This window comes from Amphiura filiformis, chromosome 11 (assembly GCF_039555335.1).
Source record: "Amphiura filiformis chromosome 11, Afil_fr2py, whole genome shotgun sequence".
NCBI classification, from domain to species: Eukaryota; Metazoa; Echinodermata; class Ophiuroidea; order Amphilepidida; family Amphiuridae; genus Amphiura; species Amphiura filiformis.
The window spans coordinates 39116267-39143903 of record NC_092638.1 but is presented as its reverse complement, the minus strand read 5'-3'; the positions used below and the strand labels follow the sequence as shown (position 1 = coordinate 39143903).

At 41.0% G+C, this 27637-nt stretch overlaps 1 protein-coding gene across 1 annotated transcript; it reads right to left on the bottom strand.

Moving 5' to 3' along the window:
• Nucleotides 1–57: 57 nt before the first annotated feature.
• LOC140164824 (testis-expressed protein 47-like) lies at nucleotides 58–26717 on the bottom strand. Its single transcript, XM_072188198.1, is given in 9 exon segments — nucleotides 58–608; nucleotides 2204–2299; nucleotides 4960–5023; nucleotides 5889–5948; nucleotides 8829–8918; nucleotides 8920–9039; nucleotides 9501–9604; nucleotides 10494–10566; nucleotides 26587–26717. Coding segments are annotated over 9 exon segments (759 nt in total). The 5' UTR covers nucleotides 26698–26717; the 3' UTR covers nucleotides 58–567.
• Nucleotides 26718–27637: the final 920 nt, after the last annotated feature.

The following is a 27637-nucleotide window of genomic DNA, read 5'->3' as shown; positions in this document are numbered from 1 at the left end:
ATTAAGCAAAATGAGTACAATGCCCCCAAAAGTCATCATTTGAGATGTTTGAATTGCATCAACTACATGTACATACCATAATTGGTCAAAGATGAGCAAATGTGACCAAATATAGCCATGTACTTAATTAAGTAATAATAATAATACCACTTAAGAAAGAAACACAAGGCCTAATCAACTTTGGGGACATTTTACGAATTTTGCTTGATTTGATCAAAATAGACTTCAGTTGAAACTGCTTGGAATACAAAAATGTTAACTCCATAGTCTTCCTGGAGTACAAAAGGGTATAAACTGCATTTATTTATCAATAGCAGTTTTAAACCCTTAGGTGCACCAGCAGTCCATGCAGTTTACTTTTTTGTGCTCCACACAGTCTATGATAAAATCTTTTTCAAATGGGCCTAGGCATATTTGGCATGAAAGTTCACAGACATTTTTTTTCCAAAGTTTGACACAGATTTGATACCAATAATTCAAGAAGTATGTCTTGCAGTGTTATCCATCCATGCAGTAGACTCCATCAACATGGTATACCGGAGAACACATATTAATAAATTATGATGATTACTTCAATGGAAATGTCCTGGGTATTGGCCACACTAGTTCTGTGTGCAAAAACAAAGAGAAAAATGTATATAAGCGTAGAGTCATTAACACAAACAAAACAGGCATAAATATATTATGGTTATTTATCAGCAGTGTTGAAAATGAGCCAAAATTAGGTTGTGAAAATCTACTGGCCCTCATCAGTTTTCACTTGCTCTTGGACCGAAGGCCTACCATATTCTAAAGGTAAAATGTTTAATTCTCGACCATGAGAGCCAACTTAGGTACGTATAGGTATTTGCGCCGAGCGTACTACGCAAAGAGTATGTATGTATGTATGTAAAGACCTAGTACGAGGAACCCATACCGTAGTAGCTCTGCACACTTAGATACTTAGATAGGGCAGCACCAATACGAAAATGTCATACTGATAAATGATGTGTCCCAGTTATTTAAGTTTGCCTTGCGAACTAGCAAAGACCACACGCTTACGTAGGAAGCACATCTTTTGAGAATTGACCAATAATGGTTTTAGGCTGTGCGATCATGTTGTTCCACGAAAAGTACAGTGACACAACTAACAGTACGCATAAGGTACGTGCTCTATCGAGAATTAGATATTTAAAGTTTAAAGACAACCTAAGCTGTCATTTATGTATGTGAAGACTTGTGTTAAAAACCTATAGCAACTTACCTGTATGCGGTGATCAAATTTGACCAGAAGTGACAGATTTTTATAACTAATTAACGTAATGTACTGCGATTACAGTGCAGTATTAACAAGCTGTTAGAATTTAAAACAGTACGCCTCTGTTGATCAATTAAGCCCAAGAAACATTATACCAGAGATATTGGTTACTAATGGACTAGACTTGAGCAATGAGCATATAACACAATTTACACCTTCAGCATGTCACAGTCATACACATTTGATCAAAAATACAATAATAGTTTCAATCTAATTTCTCTACATAATTGTGACCCGTTCCAGCAAAATACACCTTATTTATAAAAGTTGGATTTGCTTATTTGTAGAAAGGGAGAATAAGCTTTTAAATTAAACCTTATATATTTTCAAGCAGGTCCGTAGCGTACGCAGGATTTCATTTGGTGGGGTGCTGATTTTGAAAAAGTGGACTTTTTTTCCAAGGGGGGGGCAATTTTGTGAAAAGTGGACAAAATTTGGACCTTTTTGTCCAAAAAAAGGGTAAAATTTTTTTGCTGCCACGCCGCAAATTCTGAAATGTTGGGACTTTTTTTTATACTTTTCCAAATTTGGTGGGGGGGGGGGGTTATGATATAGCATGGTTTTGGATCACCACAGTCACAAGGCCCTATACTAGTAGGGCTATGCATGCCAGCCATAGCCTTCAATGTAAAAAGTTCCAAGTTTTTAGATATTTTCTTCAAATATCAAGAGCTATCTCAACTAATACTAGGCTTGTTTGTACTCATTTTAATGCATTTTCATGCCGATTTCAAATATGGTCGGCAAATGTACAATTCTGATATTTTTGAACTTTTAAAGAAAATTTGAAACTTGTCATCTGCAGTCGACACCCATGTGGAGAGGGTTTTTAAGGTATATTTTTGCTGGAACGGGTCACAATTATTCACAGTTTTCTATTATGGAACGGAAATGCATAATACTTACCACTATCTAGCACTAGATCAAGAGGTCTATCATATCTATTAAGAAAGTTCTTAGGTGTACTCAAGTCTGAAGAATGTAGTAAGTAACTCAACAAATCTGAAAAAGATACAAATTTTAGAATAAAAATGTACCTGTTACCAATACCGATCAAGAATGGTATGTTCAAAGTCCTTCAAAAGTAAAAGGTAGGATAGTTGATTCTAGGTTTTCTTTCGCCCGCACACATCAGTTTTAGGTCTGCATTTGGATTCATTATTGAGATTCCTCAACAAATTGTGATCTGTGCATACATAAATATACATCGTTTTGCATGTTATGTGCTAAAATTCACCAATGTATTCTTTTGACTTCTTTTCCATTTTGTATATATGCCGATCAAAATTATTGAGTTCAGCAGTGTGTAACGATCTGTTAACCAGACATACAGGAGAATGGCTTTTTTGAAATAACCTAAAACTGGTGAAAAGCTGCATATAATCAGACTAAAAGGCCAAAATGGGCTGAAAAAATAAAAACTGCTTAAAGTTGGAAAAGAAAATAGTATAAATTTTTAAAGCTAAAATCTGACAATTCTGATAGCTGAATAACACCTGCATATTTATTGCCTAATAAAAGTTACACAAATAATGAGAGAGTTTTTTCTACATGATAACATGCATGCATGTGACGGAAACTCAGAACTGACAGATAATATTCTGTAATGCCATGGCTGGCACAAATGGCCATGTTGTCTTATGTGGTCATCATGAAAAAGGAATATTATAATTTTTCTGATGAAATTGAGCAATTTCTGTGGCATCAGGTACATTATGGCAATTTGGTCCATTTTTCTGTGACAGATTCAATATAATCCGAAAATAGCATAGCAGTTTGTGTTGGATGCAATATTTGTGTTGGATGCAATACTGCTATCTTCAGTAGATAGCATATGCTATTTTCGGTAGACAACATTTTGCTTATAATAGCATATAATGCACTCTTCCATAGATAGCATTTTGTTATCATCAGTAATATCGATGATATCTTCAGCAGATGGCATCTATGCTAATATGCTATCTTCTGTAGATAGCATAGGCCTATATAATAAACTTTAAATAATAAATCTTTAGTTGATGCATTGAGACCTACCCAGCAAACACAAAACGTTTTCGACATCATTCGCAAAAGGTTATAAAAGGTTGTCAAAAAACGTTTAAATGTCGGGTTATATAAAGGGTACATTAATGGTATAAAACATTTTCATAACATTAAATAACATTTGTTGGTAATTTACTGCACAGCAAACACAACTGTTTTACAGAAAACATTTAAATGTCGGGTTATATAAAGGGTATAAAAACGTTTTAATAACATTCCAAAAACGTTTTTGAAAACTTGGTACAACTCATTCTAAACAGAATGTTATTTTGTGGTTGAAAAAATATTTTGCATAAAATGTTTGCCCAAAATATTTACAATAACGTTTGTAAAATGTTTTCACGACCTTTATATAACCCGACATTTAAATGTTGTTAAAACGTTTTGTAAAAACATTTTAAGAACATTTCTGTGTTTGCTGGGTGCAAATATTTTAACATAATGTTATTAAGGTGTTGACAAAATATTTGGCCAAAAATGTTTGCAAAAATAGTTTACAATGACATTTCGAAAACATTTTAAAAACGACTTCATGACCTTTATATAACCCGACATTTTAATGTTATTAAAACGTTTTTACCTAAACCAAAACCCAAAATATAACTTATTTAAAACGTTTTAAAAACATTTTTGTGTTTGCTGGGTATGCTATCTTCAATATGGGACTTAACACAAGCAAATTAGGCTAATGTTATGGGAACAATATGTGCAACGAGGTCAAATTCTTGCTCATGATTTGTATTTTTACCATTAACTTGTGAACAAAATCAGACATTTAATTGATGATAACATACATTTTTGTAGTTGTGCATGACAAAACTACAATGAAACATAGTACAACTCTGTTGTTCAGTGGTTAAAATGATCCTTTTTTCATGTAGAATAAGGGGGAAACAAATCTTTTTTATCTCTGCCTTAGATTGTTTGGTATCTTCGTTTGGTATGCTATCTTCAGTAGATAGTATACAAATATATACTGCCATGAGAGGTTCTGGTTAAAACTATGGGCCCGAGGTGATCTCAATGAGGGACCATAGTTTTAACCAGAACTTCGAATAAAGGCAGTTTATATTAGCTTTATATACTTCATTAATATGTTCTTTGTTCATTGATTGGTTAAAAAAAAATTATTTGACGTTTTGACTCTCCAGCTTCTATCCTGAGTGAACAGCACGACCAATTTAAGTACAACCTATATTTTGCCCTTCAAAAAAATCGAATAGGCTAAAATCGCGCTAACCAATTACAGCAGTGCGAAATCACGCTATGGCAGTTTCGCGAGCGTGAACTGTTCTGTCGCATCGAATGCGCGCACGCGGAAGGCATGGTCAAAAGTACTATTTACAGCTTGGAGGTACTATTTACGGCTCATCCGGGACATTGAAAATACTATTTACGGCTTAGAGGTACTTTTTACGCGAATGGAGTGCCATCCGCGAAATTAACACCTCGCGAATATATGTATAAATGTATTGCAAGTATAGGGCAAGACTAGGCAATCGCGAAAATAACAATCCCAAAAATGTCTCTCTCACTCCAATACGTGAAAATAACTGTACGCGAAAATAACCACTTATACAGTATCATCTTTATGAAAATATTGTGGCTCTGTTATCTACCTTGTGGGATGAGTAAATCTGGCACTTTTTCATGAAGGGAATCCATTACATTCTTCAGTGTGACCTGTGATCAAAGGGAAGTGTTATGTAATCATTTAAAATATGTTACTACCCTGAAGTATTACAGAAAACATCACTTATGTGACCGTCCAAAACAAGAGGGCTGCAAATGTCAGCATTTACACCTTTTTGAGATATTGAACTTTTTGAGATATTGGGCAAGCAAATTCACCTCAAAATAAGCTTAACAATAAAATACATTGCTTGTTTGCAAGGGAATAATCTTTTGGGAATAAAGGGAAATACTTTGTTTTCTATTGTTTTCTGGTTCAAAGTACCATATCTCAAAACTACCTCGGCTGACATTACAGCCCATTAGTGATGGATGGTCACATAATGTGGCACGATCTAAGATTTACAACACATGGTTACTCAAATGCATTGTGAGTTATCTTGATTCCACAAAGGACACTTGTGATAGGTACGCATCAAAATAACATGAATTTATAACAGGACCCTTAAGTTACCATGGGCTCAAACCATGTGTAACTTTATGAGTTACATAACCCATGGGCACTATAGGCCAAATTATCGGACTCTAAAAATTATTTTGATTGGTTTCAAAGAGGCATATATATGATATATTGAACCAAAGAGAGATATGGTAAGATTAGTCAGTAGTGCTGAGGGGATTATGCTTAAAATACCAAGAGATATCAGTTCTACTTTGATTGGTTGCTCAAGCTGATTATAACATGTAATTAACCAATCAGGGGCACTGTAAGAAAGGCAGTAGTGCCTGTGGGGTTAAGATATGATTGGTTTAAAGCTTTGTGGCATCCATGTTGCCAATAGTGAATTGAAATACAGGCAAAAATATGCAGCTAAGGAGCAAAAACAATAAAGAAATAAGAAAATGGGCAACCTACCTTGGGTGGTTTTGCTAAATATGCTCCTAACTTGAGCATCAGTGCTAAACACTCAGGAGCCTATATTCACAATTCAAAAAGAACAATTGAAAAAGAAAAGAAATGATCACTAGGTAAATTGGTGTAAGAATAATAACGATGTAAATGGTAATACTATAATTATGACAATACTATTATTTGTGTTGTTCAACAAGTTTCTAACATGCTACACAATGACACATTTAACAAAATCACTATTCATGTTACCAGTAAAGCATACTTTGTCTATGTTTCTGTATAGGTATAATAGGTATATGTGCGAAGTTATTTGAAACTGAATATTGAGTTATCAAAAATCACAAAAGATCAATACAGCTCAAGTATCTTGATCTACAACTGTGGTGTGTAATCTTGCAGTAGTGCTGACAGATTGGCTGATTTGGGTTGCAAGTATGATATACCAAAATCTGGAAAACTTTGAAGTAAATTTTTATTTTCATTTACAAACTGCATGCATAAAAAGCTTGGCCACAGACCTCACAAGTTTGCTAATGCATGCATTTGATTCAAAGACAGTTAGTTTTCTTTGCTTGAGCAGCTACAGAAATGCTGTCACCAGAGCTCTTGAGACAGATTCTGGAATTCCAACCAAATTAAACACAGTTTTATTCCAGATCCACCATTTTTCATCCAAAAACATTGGAAAAGTGCGGAAGATTTCAATCAAAGTATCCTAAAATAAAAATAGGGTCCAAATTGATTAAAATCCTCCTGATTTCAACATTTTATACTGCTTTCAGCTGGATTTTAACAAAAAGTGCACAAAATAATCCACATACACTGCCCATTATAGTCAAAATGGAATTGACATAGTAGTGTCATCCTCTACAGGGGTGTGTGGATTTCAAACGGAATAGCCCATTTCAACCATGACTTCTCTCTAGTCCGAAGGGTCGCTACTCCGAAGCTTCTATAGTCCGAAGGGTCGCTATAGTCCGAAAACCAAATTAAGTTCGCTAATCCGAAGGTTCTCTAGTCCGAATATAGAATAAGGGTTAGGGTTAGGATTGGGGTTAGGGTTAGTGTTAGGGCTATGGGTTAGTGAGCCTTATTCTATATTTGGACTAGAAAACCTTATTATTCTGACTAGAGAACCTTCGGACTAGAGAAGCCGATATTCGGACTAGCGAACCTTTTTCAGAATTCGGACTAGCAAATGGTAAATTACGTGTTCGGACTAGCGAGCCGTAAGACTAAGGAGCCTTCGGACTAGGGAACCTTTGGACTAGAGAGTTGTCACCATTTCAACACTTACCTGCACTATCAGCAATTCAATAAAAGGGGATAGTATGCATTTTCTCATTTCAGTATGAAACACATTATACCTTTGGCAAATCCTGACATATTTTTGAACATGTTACCCTTCTCACCTTTATTTCAAGTTATTTAAACATCAGATTGTACAGTTCAAGTTTAGATCAAACGTAATGGCCAATATAGACTCCATTCACCGGAGAATTGCTTCATTTGATGAAGAGCAGTTTAGTTCATTAGTTATTGGTATTTGCTCCAGGTTAGCCTAAGTCTTTCAACTACATGGTAACTAATGATAAGGGTTGATGTTATGATACGGCCATCATATGGGTTAGATGAGAAGGGTATACAATTTGTAGCCATTACTCCCCTTACCACTATATGAATCCCCTTCTTGTTATCCCAATTGTCCGTCCCTATCCCCTCAGCTGTTTTCCTAGCTCTCTAATATAGTTCATATAATTACAAAGCATCGTTATTTTTGTTTACAATCCTTCACAAATAAATACTGTACAAAAATACATCAGACACAACTTAAATGGCACCAGATTACATCTAACATAAACAGCATTCTGCATGAAACATGATTTGATACAAGCTGGTGCAAGAATTAAAAACAAATTATTATACGAAACGTTTCACAACTTTATTTATAACCAAATAATAATTGTAATAAACTTTCTTTTTTATGCTTTTTATTAGAGATGCCAAATATCCATGAACTGCATGCAGGCCATTGTATGTACCACATAATATTAAAAGGTGAATGGTATGAATAATGCTTATTGAATAAGCACCTTGATGTCCATTATTTTTCTGATGGGTCTATAGGCATAAATATAATACCAGCAGTTACTCTTAGGCCAAGTAAACAAAATAACATGTATATCGTCCGAACGTTTTAAAAAATCAGTGAGGGAGGTCCTTATTATATGTTATTATGTTATTTTTTACCATTCATTTCTGTGTAAAATTGCAATAATTATTGCAAAGTGTTTGTCAACACATCTTAAAATCGGGGAGGCCCATTAATATTTTTGTTATTTCCCCAAAGACCTACCCCTAGCTTGAAGAAAGTGTTTGCAATGTGTTTATAAATGATAACCATAAATTTCTAAACATATCTTTTCATCACAACAATATTAGAAACAAAGTAAGGAAACAAATAGGAAAAATAACAAAAATATTTGAAAATCTCCAAACATCGTTGCGGGCGGGGACGATATACATGTGAATTATTTTACTTGGCCTTATTTTTCTAAAAAATAGAGTCTGGGACTGATGTTGCTGACCAAGAAAAATGCGTGACATTACAAAATAGTAAAATGCATGATTTTTCTCCCCAAAAAGTTTAAATTTGCAATATTTAAAAAAAAAACACGTTTTTTTTCTATATTTTCTTGCAATTTTTTGTGATGGTCTATTTTCTATACTTTTTTTTAACATGGATTGTGTTGCATTATGGATTCTTTGATTTTAGTGAAAACATCAGCTTTTTGGAAAATGAGTTCTTGAAAAGTGGTTGTTTTGGAAAAATCCTTAAAATCACAGTCGGACCAAAAATGCACAATTATACCCAAAATGCGCACATTTCGGTGTTTTTTTGCGCATTTTCCCTCTCCTTACATAATAGTAACTTCAGCTTACCAGTTTTTCAATAGGTTCGTTTGTTTCATACTCTTCTAGTAGTCTGGATGCAGGTAAATTAAGCACCCTAAAGCTCCACTGATTGAACAGCCCTCGTGGGTACATTACTTGAGATGACTAGAATCTTACTCTCTGTTATAAGACGTGTGTCCTTTGTTTCATCCATGTCTCGCAGATCTCGTATAATAGACATTAGCATCTCACTTGATGACTACATGGGGGCAAAAATAGGAAAAACATGATAGTGATAAGTAATGACTAAAAAGTTTGAACACTAAGCCATTATCAAGCAGTGTATATGAGCGGAATCGAAATAATTTAAACGTTTATCAAACCCACATCCTATTGTTGCCTAAATCAAGTTGACCAATTATGTAATGGGTCATCAGCTTGGATCATGCAACAACCTAAGAACTAAGTTAAAGGAGTGGTGTTGTGGGTGTGAAGCACATAGCGATGCCGAAGGACTTCAAATAGTTCTTGACATTGCATTGCTAAACATTCCTCTCCGACTGACATTTCATCATCATCAATCAGATGCCTGTTGGCCAATGCAACGTAGGAAAGTGAGTTGCATATTTTAGTTCCAGTATTAGATTTAATTTACAATGTTTTGTACTACTGGATGAATAATCCCCGGGGAATAATCTACACCAAGATAAATCCACTTACCTCAACTAAATGTACATAATGGTTTGGGTAGACTAGAAGCATGCCTGTAGCGCCCTCACCTTGGTAGTGATTCTGCCAATTTTTAAACTGCCTCTCATAATGAGCTATAGAAAATAAAATAATAACCAAACTTTTACATTGCCATATTTGCTAGCATATGAAGTGAAATTTACAAATTATGAAACTGATTTAAGACTGCCAGGCACTTAAAAAAGAGGGTCTGTCACTGAAAGATGCTAATTTTAATGTTTTTGAAGAAATCATCAAACTAGTCTATTACCATATTTGGTAGCTTCACCCACACATTTATATATTTTGCTCTCACGCTTTTAGAAACCCACCCTTTAACTCACCCATTATTTACACATAATAATGTGACATGATCTGGTCCATGGGGGCCAAAGGAGACATTTTTGAAAATTGAGTTACTGTACTTGTTACATTATAGATACAATAGGCTATCATTTACTGAAAACACCAAAGGTGATATTGACCAATACAAATATACTAGTAATTCTGATTAGTTGATAGTCTATTAATTACAAGCATCAAAGCAGTGTTGATGGTCAATCCAATGATCAAACAAATTTGGCTCTGATACCTTAAATATCTATAGATCAGTTGAACAGGTAAGGCACAAGAAACAAATTTGTTTGATCTTTGGATCGACTGTCGATGCTGCTTCAATGCTTGTTATTAATGAGCTATCAGCTAATTAATCAGAATACTAAATTTATATTGGTCAATATTACTACATGCCCAAATTTCTATTTTATCACTACTGACAATAGTAAATTAACTGATTTCATAAATAATAAGGATTGACCAAGCATTGATGGTCAATCGAAAGATCAAATTTGTTTCTATTGCCTAAATGAGCACAACCTTTTTTCAATTTTTATAAATCTGAATTTTTTTAAACAATAGTAAACTACAGGTTCTCATCTGGTGAATAAAATTTACATTTGATATTGATCTATCCAATTTACTTACCACCCAAGTCTCTTTTGTCGTTTAACTCATTACTCAGTTTGGCTATGTATACGAGGCGATGGAGTAGTGCTTTCTGCAAGGGGAAAATAATGTAGAAGAAAAAGAAAAAAATGATAAAAAATATCACTGAACCCTATCAAATAATCATTCATAAATGTCACTGTGTAGACATCCATGTAAATAAACACATGCACAAACTCCCACACCCCCACAAACACAATACAAGTTTCATAGGCGAGACCCGGGGTAGGGGGGGGCGGGTCCATACAATCATCCCCCAATGTTGAAGCCTGTGTGTGGGTTTCTCAGTGACCAAATTTTAACCTCATATTTGGCCATTTTAGCCCCCAAAGTGTAAATTTTTGTGTGCTTTGTGCTAATTTATTACACTTTTGCACCACCAATTTCGCTTATGGCAAAAAATTTGTGTGCATTTGTACTCATAAAACTTATTCTGTCGCCAAAAGGTACTTGATTCATTATACTTCAAGAATTTGTTTTTCCAAACCCATCCCCCAATGATAAAAAAGAAATCTACGCCACTGACAAGTTTTGAAGCTCTCCTAAATTGGCAAATCTACATAATATACAGAAACATTCAAATCTTCAAGATACCAAATTAATTACGCATATCATACTCCTGTAAGGCACAATGCATTAATTACCCTCTCCGGCAAGTCCTTATAAACCCGTTCAAGATGGTAGTCTAGCAATGATTTCCTTGGTTTTTCCCAATCTTCAATTACATCCACTGCAGGTTTTGAATTTGCATTGCTTGTAGTCTTTTTCAGCTCTTGCCCAGTAGACTTGCCTTGCTTGCTGCTTGCCATAGTTGAAGATGCATTACATTTGATATCGATATAATGGAAAATGACTTAGGCCTATTTACTGTATCCAAGCAACCAATCAGGTGCATTTCAATCACTGCTTTGAATAGGATATGTTAGGTTGCCTGATCATTTCACACATGATCATGACCGCAGATACTGGAGACATTGGTGAACAAGTTTCACTGTTCACTACTATTTTAACTTCTATTCTTCATGCTGATAGCTATGGCTTTCAAACTGTTTTGAAAGAAAATCAATGTAAACCTTGGACTTTAAAGGGGCACTACTTAATGATTTATCCATACCTCATCCCGGGACCTCATCCACCCTCACTACATACAAATTACACCAGGCACAAAAGAAACTCGTCAGTTATATTCATCCTTGCTGTTCAATAACTTGATAATTTTGGATTATTCGAAATATACATTTTGTTAATTGGACTTTTCTTTCTCATTTGACACCCTGTTCGTGAACATTGAGCAAGAATTGACCAAGATATGCGCCTCCAAACTCTCAAGCCCCAAAATGAAAAGTTGCAATTTTAACGATTCAATTGTGCCTGATACACTGTGTGCTTTATTGATTGGCCCGTGGTGCTTGTGTGCAATACAACGATGCGTTCCCATTGAAAATAGTTGAAAATGCAACTTTTGATTTTGGGGTTTGAGGCTTTGGAGGCGCATATCGTGGTCAATTCTTGTTCGTTTTTCACGAACAGGGTGTCAAATGAGAAAGCAAATTCCAATTAATAAAATGTATATTTCAGAATAAATCAAAATTATCAAGTTATGGAACGGAAAGGATGAATATAACTGACGAGTTTCTTTTTGTGCCTGGTGTAGTTTGTGCTACTGAGAAATCTTTTTACTCTTTTGTACAGGGGTTTAGGTTTGAAAATAACAGGCATGCTACAAAGGCAGGCTGTGAGGTGTAAGAGGTTAAGGAGTTGAGGTGTGCTATAAATGGCTCTCGAACAGGCAATTTTAGGTATGCAATGGTGTGTGATTGCAAACAAACGCCTTAAAACTCGATCCCTGTTTGTACCTATAGAGGCCGTCAGCCTTTCACCATCTTGTGGGTACAAATGATATGCGTGTTCAATTGTTCATGCGCCAGACACTACGTGCAGGGCGCAGCTTGCCACGCAGCTGTTTTCACGCATCGACGCAGTGATTTTGCTGTTCACGCATGGAGATCGAACGACCATCGCAGCGTGTACCCACAAGATGGCGGCATATGACGTCAAGCTGACGGCCTCTATAGTATTTTTAACTTTGGCAGTAAAAAATGCTCTACAGTACAAGTACCCCCCATACCAATGTTAGCTGTTGCAACTGCAAGGTCCCATGCTATCAGGTGCATGTATATTGTATACCTTAAAATAGTAAAATTCAAGTTATTTCTCCCATTTGGTTGAAGGAGATTCACATGTGGCTTTTTTTACACTTTTGATCTACAGGTACCTGCTTAAATGTTAGACAACATGAGCCTTGACACTAAACAGCAAGTAGGCAGACTTTGTAACAAATTCAATTTCACACACTCAGTAGGGTTTCACTTTCAAGTTATCATAATAAAATATCAAATGAACTTGAAAAGCATACAGTTCAATATTACATAAAAGTGAACATCTATTAGGCATTTCTTTGACATACCCCCTTTAGGTTAAAGTTGCAATGGTATGTTTGTATTGCTGGATTGAGTGTACTATAAAGGATTATGAAATATCAAACTTTTTTTACTCTTTTTCTTTGGAGAACACATATTGTAAAGTGTGATATTTTCATCGTATTAATTTTGCACAATTTGAACTTTTCGGTGGATCGGAGCAGTTTTGTGGTATCATATATTTGCGATTACAAAAAGATACACATTAAAGCCTACATGGGTCAGAAAACAATTTTCGACGGTTCTGATAACCAGCTTTTGAAATTAACCACTAATACAGTATGTTGTATTGTTTAAGTTTCCTCCCAGTAAGGCCAAATAAAAAAAAGGTTTGTCTCAAAGCTCACCGCGCGCATTAGTTTATTCGCCCGCATTAGTAAAAAAAAAAAATTTCAGCAAAAGTGCATAAAAAATATAAAAAATTTAGACCCCTGCTCTTAGATTACTTCAATACAATAGCAGTGCACTTTATTGTTCAATAGTACAACAATTCATAGAGTAGAATAGGACATTGAGGTTTTTCACATTTGAAAAAAATCTTAAAATGGTAAAAAAAGTTTTTTAAATAAAAACGCATTTCGCATTAGTTTTTCAGAGTTGGACAGCTTTGAGACAAACTTTTTTTTTAATTTGGCCTACATATAAATGGTCCTGGTTAAGCCCTCAACTTGGAATATCATATTCAACCTAATTAGCACCCCGGAGGCCCGGACGCTTATTAAGTCAATCATTTTCAATTAAAATTTATGATGAAAGTTGTAATGCCAGAAAAGTGGCAAAAAGAGGCAAAAACCGGCAAAAATGGAAAAAACTGGCAAAAACTCATATGTAGTAAGTTAAATATTATTTTACACAGAAAGCTCATAAACAATAACACATAACTTTTGATCAATCATTCAACATATTTTTTGTCTCGTCAAATCCTTAAAATGAAAAAGTTTTGAATTTGATATGCCACAATTCAGTTAAATCCACTTTGAGCAATGAAAATCCATGCCTTTAATTTCTTTATGTTACTTATAATTACCAAATCTGACCTTGTTACACTCAGGAAATTATTTTTGTAACTTAGTAATTTGTTTTGAGATGACAAAAAGTGAACTATTCATCACATTTTTAGTTTTTGCCATTTTTGCCGGCAAAAACTGTTTTTGCCAAGTGGTTAAAACCGTGGTTAAAACCACGTTTTTTTTTTTTTTTCACCTGCGGCAAAAACCTGCGAACCCTGTTGTAATGGGAATTTACCAGCAAAAACATAATAAATATAGTTTACCGGTATCTAAAGTAAAGTCATCATAATTTTAAACTGGAGTGGAAGGTTAAGAAGGTATAGGTAATTGAAAAGGGTGCTTAGGCAGTGGTTAACTGGTTGTCACTCAAAAAATTCTGTAGGGGCCCTTATTAGTGGAGGGGCGTTAATTATGTGGAATATGGAACTACCGTACATTAGTACCGTACTATAATAGGGGTACCTGGTACCGTATTATAATATTACATAAAAAAATCCTATATAAAGGTTGCTGACAATTCTAAATTTTTTTCCTATCCTACCTCCTACTGTCGTTACTTAAAAGAAACATTCTGAGAAATAAACCCCTCAGGAATTGCACTAATAATCAATCAAAAGATTGATTAAATCTCTCAATGAAGAAATGTCAGTATAAACACCTCAATATAGCAACAGTATAATTAGTCCCAAACAAAAATGTTTGGTAGACTCATAACCGGTGCGATCTTACCTTTCCGATGTTGATTAAGATACTTCTTGCATCGATCCCGAGATGCGGAAAAACCAATAGTCATTTTGTCCCACATAAATGAATAAATAACAAAACCCCGATCCCCGGTGGACTCACCCAAAAGGTGACGTCACACCATATGATCGCCCTTATCCGACTTGGGATCCCCTACTCGGACCAAACTTGTAGGGGTGGCGGGGTCGGGATAATCAACATCGGAAAGGTAAGATCGCACGGTTATGAGTCTACCAAACATTTTTGTTTGGGACTAGACTCAGTACACCGGTCGATCTTACCGTTCGATGTTGATTAAGATACTTCTTGCATCAACATCTGAAAGATCGATCTAGCAAGTAACCGACGGATGGAGGTACAAGATTGGTCAGCATCTGATCAGGGATCGGGCGGTAACGATGGTTTTCGCGAGGTCAGAAAATATTTTCCCCAACGGTCGGGAAACAAAAAGACCACGCGATCACAGACATAAACCTCCTTACTTAATAAGTTTGGTGGTTAAGAATAGCGACACTGGTTCTTACCATGCTGAGTATTCTGTATAGTCTGAAAACCTGGTACCCGTACACCACCGTATTATGATCGCCCGAACAATGTCGGTAAACCTCCGCCCGTCTCTGATTACTAACGTAAGCGGAAGTATCGTAGAGAAGGGCGAAGGTGGCTTCGGTACACCGCCTGCTAGATCTCCTCAAGGGACAACCGAACGGTATACCCAAGATGATGAGATAGCTCGTGTCGAGTGGGTCGTGGGACGCGAAACCTTCGCGATCCCCCGGACCCCACCAACACTTGGACCAGCCATTGCGACAGCGGCTGGACCGAAAGGCTCTGTAAGGGTGATGAATGCGGTCGTGAGTCCCTCGCAAGGCTTGTGTTCGGAAGAAATAGTGCTGCAGCGCCTTATCGGACACCCCAGCCTATCTTTGGCTTCAGCGAACCTTGCCCAACCCTGGGGATTGGAGAGGGACGAATGTCGGTATGCACCGCGCCCGTTCAGTAGTCACGAGAACAGAGCGCCGAAACAGTGTCGCTCCAGTGTTTGTGAACACGGAAGCTAACCTCGAGACCGTGTGCAACTCAGCACCGCCGTCCCGAAGCCAACGCCAAACCGGAAAGCCATCTTGAGAGTTACGTATTTAAGCGCCGCTTTGGACGGAAGGTCAAAAGGGTGACCCTTAAGGTAATCTAAGACTGTGTTGGGATCCCTTAGGAGGATCACTTTCCTTTTGGTAGACACTCGTTGAACATACCGTCGAGGCGTGAGACTAATAAGGTAACCATCGGCTATGATAGTCGACCCGCCTCGAAACCTCGGTGAATGGAGAGGACAGCTGACTTATAGCTGGCCCCAGTGGCCCGCTGAAGTCTTGCTTGGAACTTTTCTGTCAGAAACTCCGGAACTAGCAGCACAGAGGCTCTAGCGGGAGAGCTATTTGTCTCATTGCACCAAGCGTAGTATGGAGCCAGACTCTGGCTATACGCACGGAGGGTAGACTTCCGTCTAGCCCGGCGATGAGAAAAACAGCTTCTGATGAAAAGTATCCCTCCGCTGCGTGTTCCCTGGTAAGGGCCATGCAGCTAACTGCAGGTGCTCTAGTGATAGACTGGGTACCTCCGCTCCGGGCATCCGGAGTAGATCTGGTACTTCGGGGAGTGCCAGCGGCCTTGCCGCTAGCAGAATGACAATGCAGTCTTCCCACCCGATCTTGGCCACCACCCTCATGAGTAGTGAGATCGGAGGGCCTGCATAAGCTGTCATCCCTCCCCAGTCTATGGACAGAGCGTCCAAGGTGAATGCTTGGGGGTCCGCGACCCTTGAGCAGTACACCGGCAGTGTATGTTTGCGATGAGATGCGAACAGATCTTTCGAGGGGTGGTACATCCCCTTGAAGATCGTCTGAGCGACCTGCGGAGCAAGGGACCATTCTGCTGGTCCCGACACCCTTCCTCGTGACAGATTGTGCGCGAGGATGCTGGTGACGCCCGCGATGTGTATCGCTCTCATCGTAATCTGCCTGAACTTGCACCACCCTATCAGGTGTCGTGCATGCAGGCTCAATCGTGGTGGCCCGGAGTCCCCTTGTCTGTTGGGGTAGGCTACCACGGTTGTGCTATCCGTCAGGACAACGGTATGTGATTCCACGATCACCTCCTAAGCGAGGAGGTTGATGTGAAACTCTGTCTCTATGGCCCCCATAGGCCCGAGACGGAGTCTCCGTGGATGTGGACCCCCAGCCCCGCTTTTGACGCTATGGTTGTCACCACGTGACATACCGGGGTGCAGGAAACCTGACACCCTGGGTCAAATTGGGCTGATGGGTCCACCACCAGAGTTTCTCTCGCGATCTCCGACAACGGAACCGCGAGTAATATTGGGTGACGACTGGGCCTGCAAGCAGGCTAGAAGGTGTAGTTGGGTAAGCCTAACGTAGAAACGGCAGGACAGTACGAGGTCCGCCATACTGGCCATTAGGCCTACCACCTTCATCCATGCCACAGCGGGTTTTGCCCGAGACTCGGCCAAGAGTCAGGCACACCGCACCATGTTCGTCACCCGCTCGGGTGAGAGCACCGCGAACCCCTCCGTGAGGGTGATCCGGGCCCCTACAAATAGTGGTGTCTGCGTCGGGACCACGCTGGACTTTTTGAGCTGATCAAAAATCCAGGGTCCCGCACCCACGGACTATCAACCCCATGAGACCCGTAGTCTTCAGTGGAGTGCGTCCGTATATGAGCCAAACGTCCAGGTAGCAACTGATGTTGACACCCCTGTGCTTCAGGTACGCTGCCACCGCTCTGACCAAGAGTGTTAAACACCCTGGGAGAGATGGACAGGCGGATGGCGGTATCAAAACTGGTAATTTTGATCCTGTACCTAGAAGCGCAGATGCCTCCGATCTTGAGAGGCGATTGGCATATGCAGATAGGCGTCCGAGAGATCTAGCGATGCTGTTCCCATGCCCCTGATGGGGCAGGCTAGCACCGAGGCGAGAGTCCCCATTCTGAACCTTTTGGGCCTGAGGAACGTGCTCGACAGCCTGCGGTTCCGGATGGGGCTCCCGTCGCCTGTCTTCCTTGGAGCCAATGGCTCCAAGATCACCGTAGAACGGGGGTAGACCGGGACAATCGCCCGCCGTGAGAAGCTGTGTGATCCCTGTCAGTAGTGCCCGACGCTGGGGGCCGTCTGGCGGTACTACTGTGGACCTCTGAAATGTGCAGGCGAATGTGGGGAGACTGGGTTGCCAGTCTGTAACCCCCACTCACCACTGACCATACCCAGGCGCTCAGAGAGATGGTTTCCCACCTCTGGGTGAAAGCCATAAGCGGTCGCCCACTGGGAGATCCCCTGTGGAAAAACCGCTGAGCCCCCAGGAATGCTCTGCCTAGCTTCCCTTGGAAGAGCGCTTGCTCTTCTTCGGGGCTTGCCAGCTGATCCTGTGCTACCCTTGCGCCTCCCAGAAATGGGTGCTGCAGAGGTAGTGGGCTCGGGTACTGTTGGTGGTGCACGGCCTGCTGAAGTCGGAGCTCCTACCCATGGTAAGGGCAGTTTCCGACCTCTTCAGAGTGCTCCCGTTGGTAGCTTATTTGCACGGTCCTCCACCGAAGCGCAGAAGCATCCAAAGAGAAAAAGGACCCTGCCTTTCCATCGCGTTGAGCGATTGGAGTGGCAGGCCCCTCCCCGGGCGCTGAGTGGACACCCTATGGGCTAGGCCCATGGAGCTCTCTGTTGAGGCTAGCTGTTAGCACCGCTAATAGGCTCACCTCGCATGGAAGAGCTCAGATGTTGTCTGAGCGTGATACGCTTGAGCGACATCTGGGTCCCTCTCGGATCCCCGCAGGTAGGTCCCGTGGTCCTCCCGCGTTACACGCAGAGGAAGCGTGCAAGCACGCGGCGTCATAGCTCTACTGAGCTCGACAGCCCCGATACTACCCGTGAGGTTTGCCGGGAATGAGAGCGCAGGCGTCCCCAGTGAGGAAGCAGCAGCTGAGCATCCTACTGAAAGGATCCCTGGTCCTCCTCCATGGACTCCCCTTAGGGGTGTCCGGAGGAAGATCAGTGCTGTTGCTCCCTCGCGGGGCAGCGGGGAAGGAGACTGTAGTGATGTCACTACCGGACTCAGCTTCCGACTCCTTTCCCTCGCCCACAGTATCCGTATCATGCTCCGATGATGACGGTAACTGAGGACGGGCATCTGAAAGCGGGTAAGAAGGCATAACCACTGTGTGGCTCGCCGACTACCTGCCAGCAGAAGAGGGAGTACTCCCGCAAGACCCTGAGGTATCCGCCATGGCACCACTGGGTCCGCGATGCTCTCGCAGCCGTCGTCCTAGCGCTTAGCAGCACGGGCCTACCCTGATCAAGATCTGGGTTAGCTCCATGCCGGCTGGCCTGGTCAACAGCTGATGTTGGTACTGCGTGGCCATCGCTAGGCGACCCTTGCCACGGTGCTAGGCCGTGGAAGAAACACCCTGCGGCGGGTACCACGGGGCATACCCAGCCGGCAGCTGACCCTGAAAGGATCCGCCACCAGGGTAACCCCATGGTACTGCAGTACCAGCACCGCCTCCCCTTGTTGCCACAGAGACTGTGGCGACTAAAGCGAAGTGCTGCGGTACCGGTGCGGTATCAGCGTGGGTACCGTGAGGGTTCCCAACTGTGGACCGCTGTACCCTCGCCACACTGCGTTCCCTGTTTGGGGATCAAGCTGTGTGCTGGCGTGGTACCGCGCTGCACTAGCGTAGGTGCCCGTGAGGGCTCCCGGCTGTGTACCACTGTACCCATGCCTCACTGCGTTCCCCGCAAGGGGATCAAGCCGTGTGTATGGGTACCCCCGCTATACTGGCTGTCCCTTGGCTAGAGGGAGCTTGCCTAGTACCACGGGTAGCTGAGCGTGCATACCCCCGATCAATCACCTCGCCACCTGAATAGGCAGCGTCAATCAATGGAGCTATGCCCTGTTGATTTGACAGTGATCGATCAAGAGAGGGTAATTGACCCATTGACGGTAATGGATCACCCACGCTCCGCTGGCTCTCGAGGACATAAGTGGGTTGTTGATCAGCTAGGCTGTTCAAGCTACTTACTGTACCCTCTAGCGCTTCTCCCAAGGTCGCGGTGTGTGGCGGACCACTCACGGCAGCTATGGGCGGGTGCATAGCGGCTACCACTGAAGTCAAGCCGTAGCTCGTCTTTGTAGCTGCCACCGAATGCACCTGGGTCGCTGTCCCGTGTGAGACTGCGAGCCCAACCCCTGAATAATCGCCAGCCAGTCCCTGTGGACAGCCAGCAGCTATTCTAGGGCCCAGGGTATCACTCGGCGGTCCCGCCATGGAACGCTGCCGTGTGACAACCCCAGTTGGTTCTGCTAAGACTACACCCACAGCGTTAGCAGCGGTATCGTCTCTGCTGAACCCATGCATGCTAGGGTTCAACCCAGGCAAGCCCGGGTACCCTTGCATGCTGCCCGTCGCTGGCTACTACTGTGGCTGTTTGAGCCTGTAGATATGCCTGCAACAGACGGGTGTCCTCCTGCTAAAAACCCGTGAGGATTTTCGCTAGAGGACTGGTATCCTCCTGCTACAAACCCGCTAGGGTTTTCGCTGGTGGTTACCGCTCTGCTGCCTGCTACTTTGCTCCGACGTATAGTCAGTGCTTTCGCTGGCTGCTGAGCCTTTGGACGCGCTTAGCAGTCCCGAAGGAACCGCCTGCTTGTCCGGGACCGGAGCCCCTTAAGCAGACCTGCCATGACCCATAGGGGCTGTCACAGCAGAATCTACCGTGTCGACTGGTATCCTCCTGCTGCAAAACCCGCTAGGGTTTTCGCTGGTGGTTACCGCTCTGCTGCCTGCTACTTTGCTCCGACGTATAGTCAGTGCTTTCGCTGGCTGCTGAGCCTTTGACGCCGCTTAGCAGTCCCGAAGGAACCGCCTGCTTGTCCGGGGACCGGAGCCCCTTAGGCAGACCTGCCATGACCCATAGGGGCTGTCACAGCAGAATCCACCGTATCGACCTTACCAGTGCCCTTGGTAGATTTCTTCTTCGTCTTATGGCGATGACGGAGCCTATCCAAATCGTCAAGCTGGAACTCGGAGAGTCCTAAGCAAAAGAAAGACATCTAGAAGATCGTGAGCACTCCCTGTGGGTGAAACAGAGCGGGTGTGGGTCCCGCTCCGTCACCAGGGAAGGGCAAGCCCGACAGGGCCGAGGCTAAGCGAGGAGAAAAGGGAGGGGGCACACCCCCCCAACACGCGACTCAAGCCCAGTAAGCAAACCTGAGCACGGAGGCTGGTCGCTAACGTTAGTGGTAAAGTAAGGACTGGCTAACTTTATTACTAAAATGTCAGACGGGTCCCTACCAATCCCCACCGTATGAATATCTGATTAACTCGTCTTTATTGGACGGTAATGAAGACATAACGATAGAGTAATCACCCTAACATAGCAACAATAACCTACCGTACATGAAATACAATGTGTATGTACAAACATCTATTGTAACTTACAGGCTGCAATGGTTGTTTACGTGGGAAACAAAATGAATGCGCGTCAACGAGCGGCCATTTTGAATTGCTCGTGTGTCCCGTATACAAACGGAGGCACGATATGTAGCTAAGTTTTGGATCGTTTTTTTGTCACTTTTTCGTCAGAAAATGCCGTCAAAACTATCCTCAGCCGAACAATACCGGTTTGGTTTTACCTAAGGTGTGAAACTACAACCGTATATCTCGCCTTTGGTCGAGAAATTGATACACAGTGCTATGAACAATCGATAGGCACGTCTGTGTCAGTCGGAGACCAAGGAGGATAAGGCGATCATATGGTGTGACGTCACCTTTTGGGTGAGTCCACCGGGGATCGGGGTTTTTGTTATTTATTCATTTATGTGGGACAAAATGACTATTGGTTTTTTCCGCATCTCGGGATCGATGCAAGAAGTATCTTAATCAACATCGGAAGCGGTAAGATCGACCGTGTACTGAGTCTATAATTTATCATAGAGTGAGTGAGCAGGTGTTAGTATTTCCTCTGATTCCAACTTGTGCTTTGTATAAATTTCATCCATGCAATAAATGCTCATGATACCTATGACACACACTTATCCATTAAATTAGCTTGTAAGTTGTCTCTTTCAACTGGCCAGTAGTCGACGTATGGCAGATATGCTATATCTAATACATTAACAATTATGGGAAAACTGCTGGGGTCAGTACCCGGTACTCAGTATTTCATGAAGATGTATGTTTTGAGGCTGTAGTGAGTTATGGTATGGCATGTAAGTATAAATAATCATACTAAATAGTTTGTACATTTAATTTTGGACACGTACGACATGAAAGCATTCAACCCGGGCATTCAACAATCCACTTGTAAGTTGTAAGCATATTAATTATTATTAACTACACACGACTAAAAAAAATTAACGCTACACATACGACATTGTTACTAAGGTCCGTAACCCGATCGACAGCATCATGATCACCCCGATTTCAACAATGAGTTTTTGGACGGGAAAACAGCACAGTCATGACAGTGTACGTGTTTCTGGATGCCGGATTGCCGGACCATAATGCAATCGTGGACCAACCGTATTGGCTTGCTAATTGTGCTAATTATCCCATATACCTGTCAACCTCTGGAACCCAGAAATAGGAGTCATTGCAAACGAAGGGAGCGACGCGACCGGAGTCTCGCCCCTCACGGCCGGGGGTCCAGGGGCCCCGCTAAAGGGCCCCTGGTGGGGTCAAAGTCCCGGTGGGGGTCTAGGGGGCAAAGCCAGAGCCTCAGAGTCTCTACACAAATTATTACAGGAAACAGCATTTCAGAGGGGAAATTGTATATAAATTGAGTAAAAAGTAATTGAAATAAAAGAGAAAAAACAAATAACTTGCACTAGAGACTACTTGTAGGCCTATGTTTTTGTTTTTATATGCCCTGCTCCTGGCTTGTTCAATTTTCTTTGCTTTTAGGCTACCACAGCTGTTCAGCTTAAAATTAAAAGGGGACATATCTGACAGTAAAAACTAAACATTTTATGGAAAATAAATACTATTAAATCTATTTTTTATGGAAATGTAACATGGCTTTTATAGCTAAAATAATAGTTTCTCGATCATGAGAGCTCAATAGGTACGCAAATTAATTAGTGATGTGGTCGGCACCGTTTTTTATTGTCGACATGTCGATATAATTCGTATACCGACGTCGACAGTGTGTCGACATAAAAAAAATTCTAAAAAAAATTCTAAAAAAAAAAAAAAAAATTTAATTTTCAAAAAATATTTTTGGCCAGAAAAAAATCAAGTTATAGGCCCAAACTGACTTATTATTAAAGGTTGAAAACCAGAGAAATACTGCTAATAAAAAAAAAAAATGCCAATTTTTTTTTACAAAGTTGGAAAAAGTTGTACATTTTAATTACTTTTGTTTCTATTGAACAGCTAGCAATGCATACTAATTCAATGTGTCCCTGACTGTTCAATAGAAGCAAAGGTAAATCATCCAACTTTGTAAAAAAAAATTGGCATTTTTTTTTTTTTAGTAGCAGTATTTCTCTGGTTTCCAACCTTGAATAACAAGTCAGTTTGGGCCTATAACTTGCTTTTCTGGCTAAAAAATATTTTTGAAAAAACAAAAAAAAAAAAAAAAAAATTTTTTTTGTCGACATGATTTTTTGATGTCGACATGTCGGCATACGTGCCGACGTCCAGGGGTAGCGCTAGAACTAAACACTCCAGTGTCCACAGGGACCCCCAAACTTGCAGAAAATTAAAAAGTAGGGGATCCGGAGTAGAGTTTGGTGAGTCCGAGTTGCACAAATGCAGCATAAATAGTATGTCTGCAATAGCGCTAGATTGAAAAACCGGGGGTCTGCAGGGACCCCTGAACTTGCAGAAAATTGAAAAACAGGGGGTCCAAACTCTATTTTGGTGGGTCCGGGACCACAAAAAGCGACCTAGCGCTACCCCTGCCGACGTCGACATTATGTCGACATAAGGCATGTCGACCACATCACTATACGCAATGACAATTGCTTCGGTGTAATGCACTTATCAAGTCTTTCCCGGCCCTGGGGACCGGGACATAGCGGGAACATGCCGGGACGTGGCGGGATGTACACAAAATCATTGCCCGCAGGCAGGGAAGTTAGCGGGACTTGGCGGGATGTACAGTAGATCGCCCCCGCTATGCCGGGCCAATCATTCATGTTAGCGGGGCTTTTGTCGGGGTGTACAATTTTTTTCCCCCGCACTGCCAAGACATAGCTGGGACTTTCACGAAGAAGTCACACCATTAAAAAACATCAGTATACCAAGGACGGCCGATTTTGCATCTGTAATGCGCTATTTTCACGATTGTGGCGCTACAAAACAAACTGAGGAGTGGGGTAATTACTTGTTTTAAAGCAATATTATAACATTATCATACAAAATAGATTAGCATTTCTTTGACATAAAATGTTAGTTTTTACTGTCAGATATATCCCTTTATTTTTGAGCGAACAACTACGCCAAAGCAAAGAAAATTGGAATTTACTACCAGCGCAGTATGTCGCCAATACGTACCACTCCTTCGGTCATGTTATGGTACGACCCTTTGTTGTGTAGATCACCGTCCGCACTGTGTGTTATGAACATCGTGTATGCGTTCGACTAATAATTCCATCGTAATAATAAGACGCCGGTTCCGGCGCTTTATTCAAAATATCGGATTTTGACAAAACTACAGCACCTAGAGTCTTGATTTTTGCAGGGTATATTGGTTTAATAAAGTATAATATAATTGTGTAAAAAATGAATTTTAAAAAATCAGTGAGGGCGTCGTCAACAGCAAATGTTATAATATGGCTTTAAGTAACCAATATTATATTAAAACCAATTTCGTGCATCTATAAATGAAAGTCTACTTTTTATTTTGTTTAAATCCTCAAACATGTTGTCTTTAAAATTATCGGCATGCACTATTAAATCGGCCGTGTCTTGTATGATCACTGCTATCCAAATAATCCAATCGATCTTTTTTATTAGGCCTATATTGTGTCGTTCATTCAATAATCTAGACGGGTATACCGCGCTGCAAACTTTAGCAGTTAGCACGTGCTATTAAAGTCGTTGACCCCTCTCCCAGTAAGACTCCCGCTACTGACGAAATGCAATATTATTGCCCTAAAAATTTTTGAATTAACTTTTCTTCTTCTTCTTTTTATCTATGCCCGTATACCATATATTAAACTCTGCAAGATAGGCCAGGGCATAACCGGGATTATACATTGTTTTAACGCAAGTCCCGACCCATGGGGTCGGGAATTGTGCCGGGATTGTCACACTGTAGCCCGGCTAGCGGGGGCCGAGTCATAGCGGGGATGTACAGAAAAGTTATGCCCGTGAGGCGGGACTTTAACGGGTCAGTGCCGGGATGTCACGCTGGCAAAATGTACTTCCCCGGCTAAGTACCCGCTAGTCCCGGGTCCCCCAGGGCCGGGGAAAGACTTGATAAGTGCATAAGTCAACGCCTACCACACACGCATCAGTGGCAGTGATGCATTTCCTGTGCGTGCACAATCGATCGCGCTATTGTGTCATTCCACTAAACTTACATTACGCAGTCCACGCAGTACATTCATACTCTCATGATCTATTATTTTAGCTTATGAGTTATAGCTTTAAACATTCATGAATGAATATTGGGCGTTTCTTTATAGGCCTACTTTTAAGGGGGTTTTTATTCTTACATGTTATAGCTGCCTTGTGGAAGTACAGTGTTATAACCCGAACCTAAACCCTAATGCTGGTTTCTTACGTTCTGCCGCTTGCCGCTGAGCGGCATGACGCTTCATCATGCCGCTTGTACTTTTCTGCAAGCGGAGCGGCACACCGCTGAGCGGCAGCGGCATGACTCTGAAAGCTACTCTTGCCGCTCAGCACCGCTCCAAAATCGTATTTTGTTCTCATACGTCCATGCGTCAGAGGAGAGCGTGACTTGAATTCAACTTCCAGCGGTGCTGCCGCCGCGGCAAAGCGGTGGAGTGATCGACATATCGTAGGTATCCTAGGTGAATTCAAATTTGCCATCAAATTGCATCGTTTTATATATCAAATTAAAGCCCTTGAGTAAACTAAGCCAAAACTGAAAACCTTTTTTTCATAGCACTTTCCGTAGCAAAGTTACATCTTGTCAAAGATTGACTTTCATCAAAAAGATTCAGCTAGCAAAATTCCCCAAAAGCGGCATTTCGGGGTGTTTCTAGATCTTAGTCTCATGGCGATGGCAGCTTTTTTAATGGAACTGCTATCAAAATCCTCTAAAATTCCATGTGCGACTTGATTATCACCATAAAAATCATATATTTGGGTCAAGTGAAGTATAGAAAACATATTTATGTAGGTTTCCTTCACCCACCTATTCTCGAAAAAAATTCAAATTTCTATGTAAATATGCATTGTGTTGGGGCCCCGGTCTCGGCGAATTCGCTGACTAGTAAATGTGTTAACTAAGCTAAGGTTTGCCTAGGTTACCTACATATCGGCTTGCCGCTGGTCACCGCTAGTGTTTTTACTTTAGTGAGATTGCGCAGTGAAGTAAAATCATCTTCAGAGCGGCAAAGCGGCAAGCGGCAGGAAAGTATGAAACCAGCATAACCCTAACCAGTGCAGAAGGCAGCTATTACATGTAAAAATAAAAAACCCAAAAGTAAAGGAATGCCGAATATTGTCATGATTGTTCATCAGGAGTTTTGGGCCATTTGGGGCGACTACATTTTGACCGGATGTTTCAATTACAGAATATTGTAAACACAAAATTTAACACTTTTTCAAATAAAGGACATAACAAGGTACCTTATTTAAGGCTCTGTTTCGCTCTTCAATAACTTCTAACAGGTTTAATCTGGCACTTTCGAACATCGAATCTGCTTTGAAGTCAGCCATTCTGGTTTCTCGTAGCAACATGAAGCAGACGAAATAAGAGGTCAGAGTGCATGACTCTTTCACAAACTTTATTATTAAGATAATATTTTGAGACTATATAAAATTGTTTAGCATACTAAAAGAAAGCATAAAAACATAAAAATGGTGTAAATAATATTATTTAAAATTAATAAACAATTAAAACTGCTTAGATATGTAATTTACAGTTACATACTGATCATATTAAAAAATAAACATGATTGAGTTTTATTTACCCTGCAATTATGCAGTTACCTGATGAAAATACTGCTTCTAAAGAAACTGGCACATGTACCAACTCTGCTGATATTGTAACTATGAAAAGTACCAGAAACCAGACTAGAGGTAATAAGAATTGCAGCAATAATGAAAAATCTGCCTCCAATGATAGTGCTGAGATCAAAGAGGAGATGAAGAAGTTAAAGGCGCTTGAAAGGAATTTAAATAAGAAAGAGAAAGAAGTGGATAAGAAATTGAAAGAACTTGAGGATGTGTCTAGGCAACTTGGGCACACCAAATCCTACATCTCCCAATTAGAGGCTAAGATAAACCGGCTTGAAGACAATGAGATGACATATAAGACTCAAATTGCTGCACTTAGAGGTAGCAACTCTGGTGCCACGTTTGAAGGCGATATACTCAGTAATACACATGCACATGACTACAGAAACAGCATGTCTAATGCCAAATTTAATGCAGATGCTGCTTACACACCATCCAACCAAGCTAATAAGCATCCACCTTGGCCTACATGTAACTCTAGAAGTCTGGACTGTGAAACTCAAGCCAATACAAGGCAACTTATTGATCGCATGAATAGCCTTGAGATAGATCTGCTCAAACAAAGAAGTAATAACATGGAGGAACAGATCAGATTGTTCACTACTCAGAAATCAACCAAGCAGACTGAGCTTGAGAAAGTTAAACCTGGATCTACATGTAA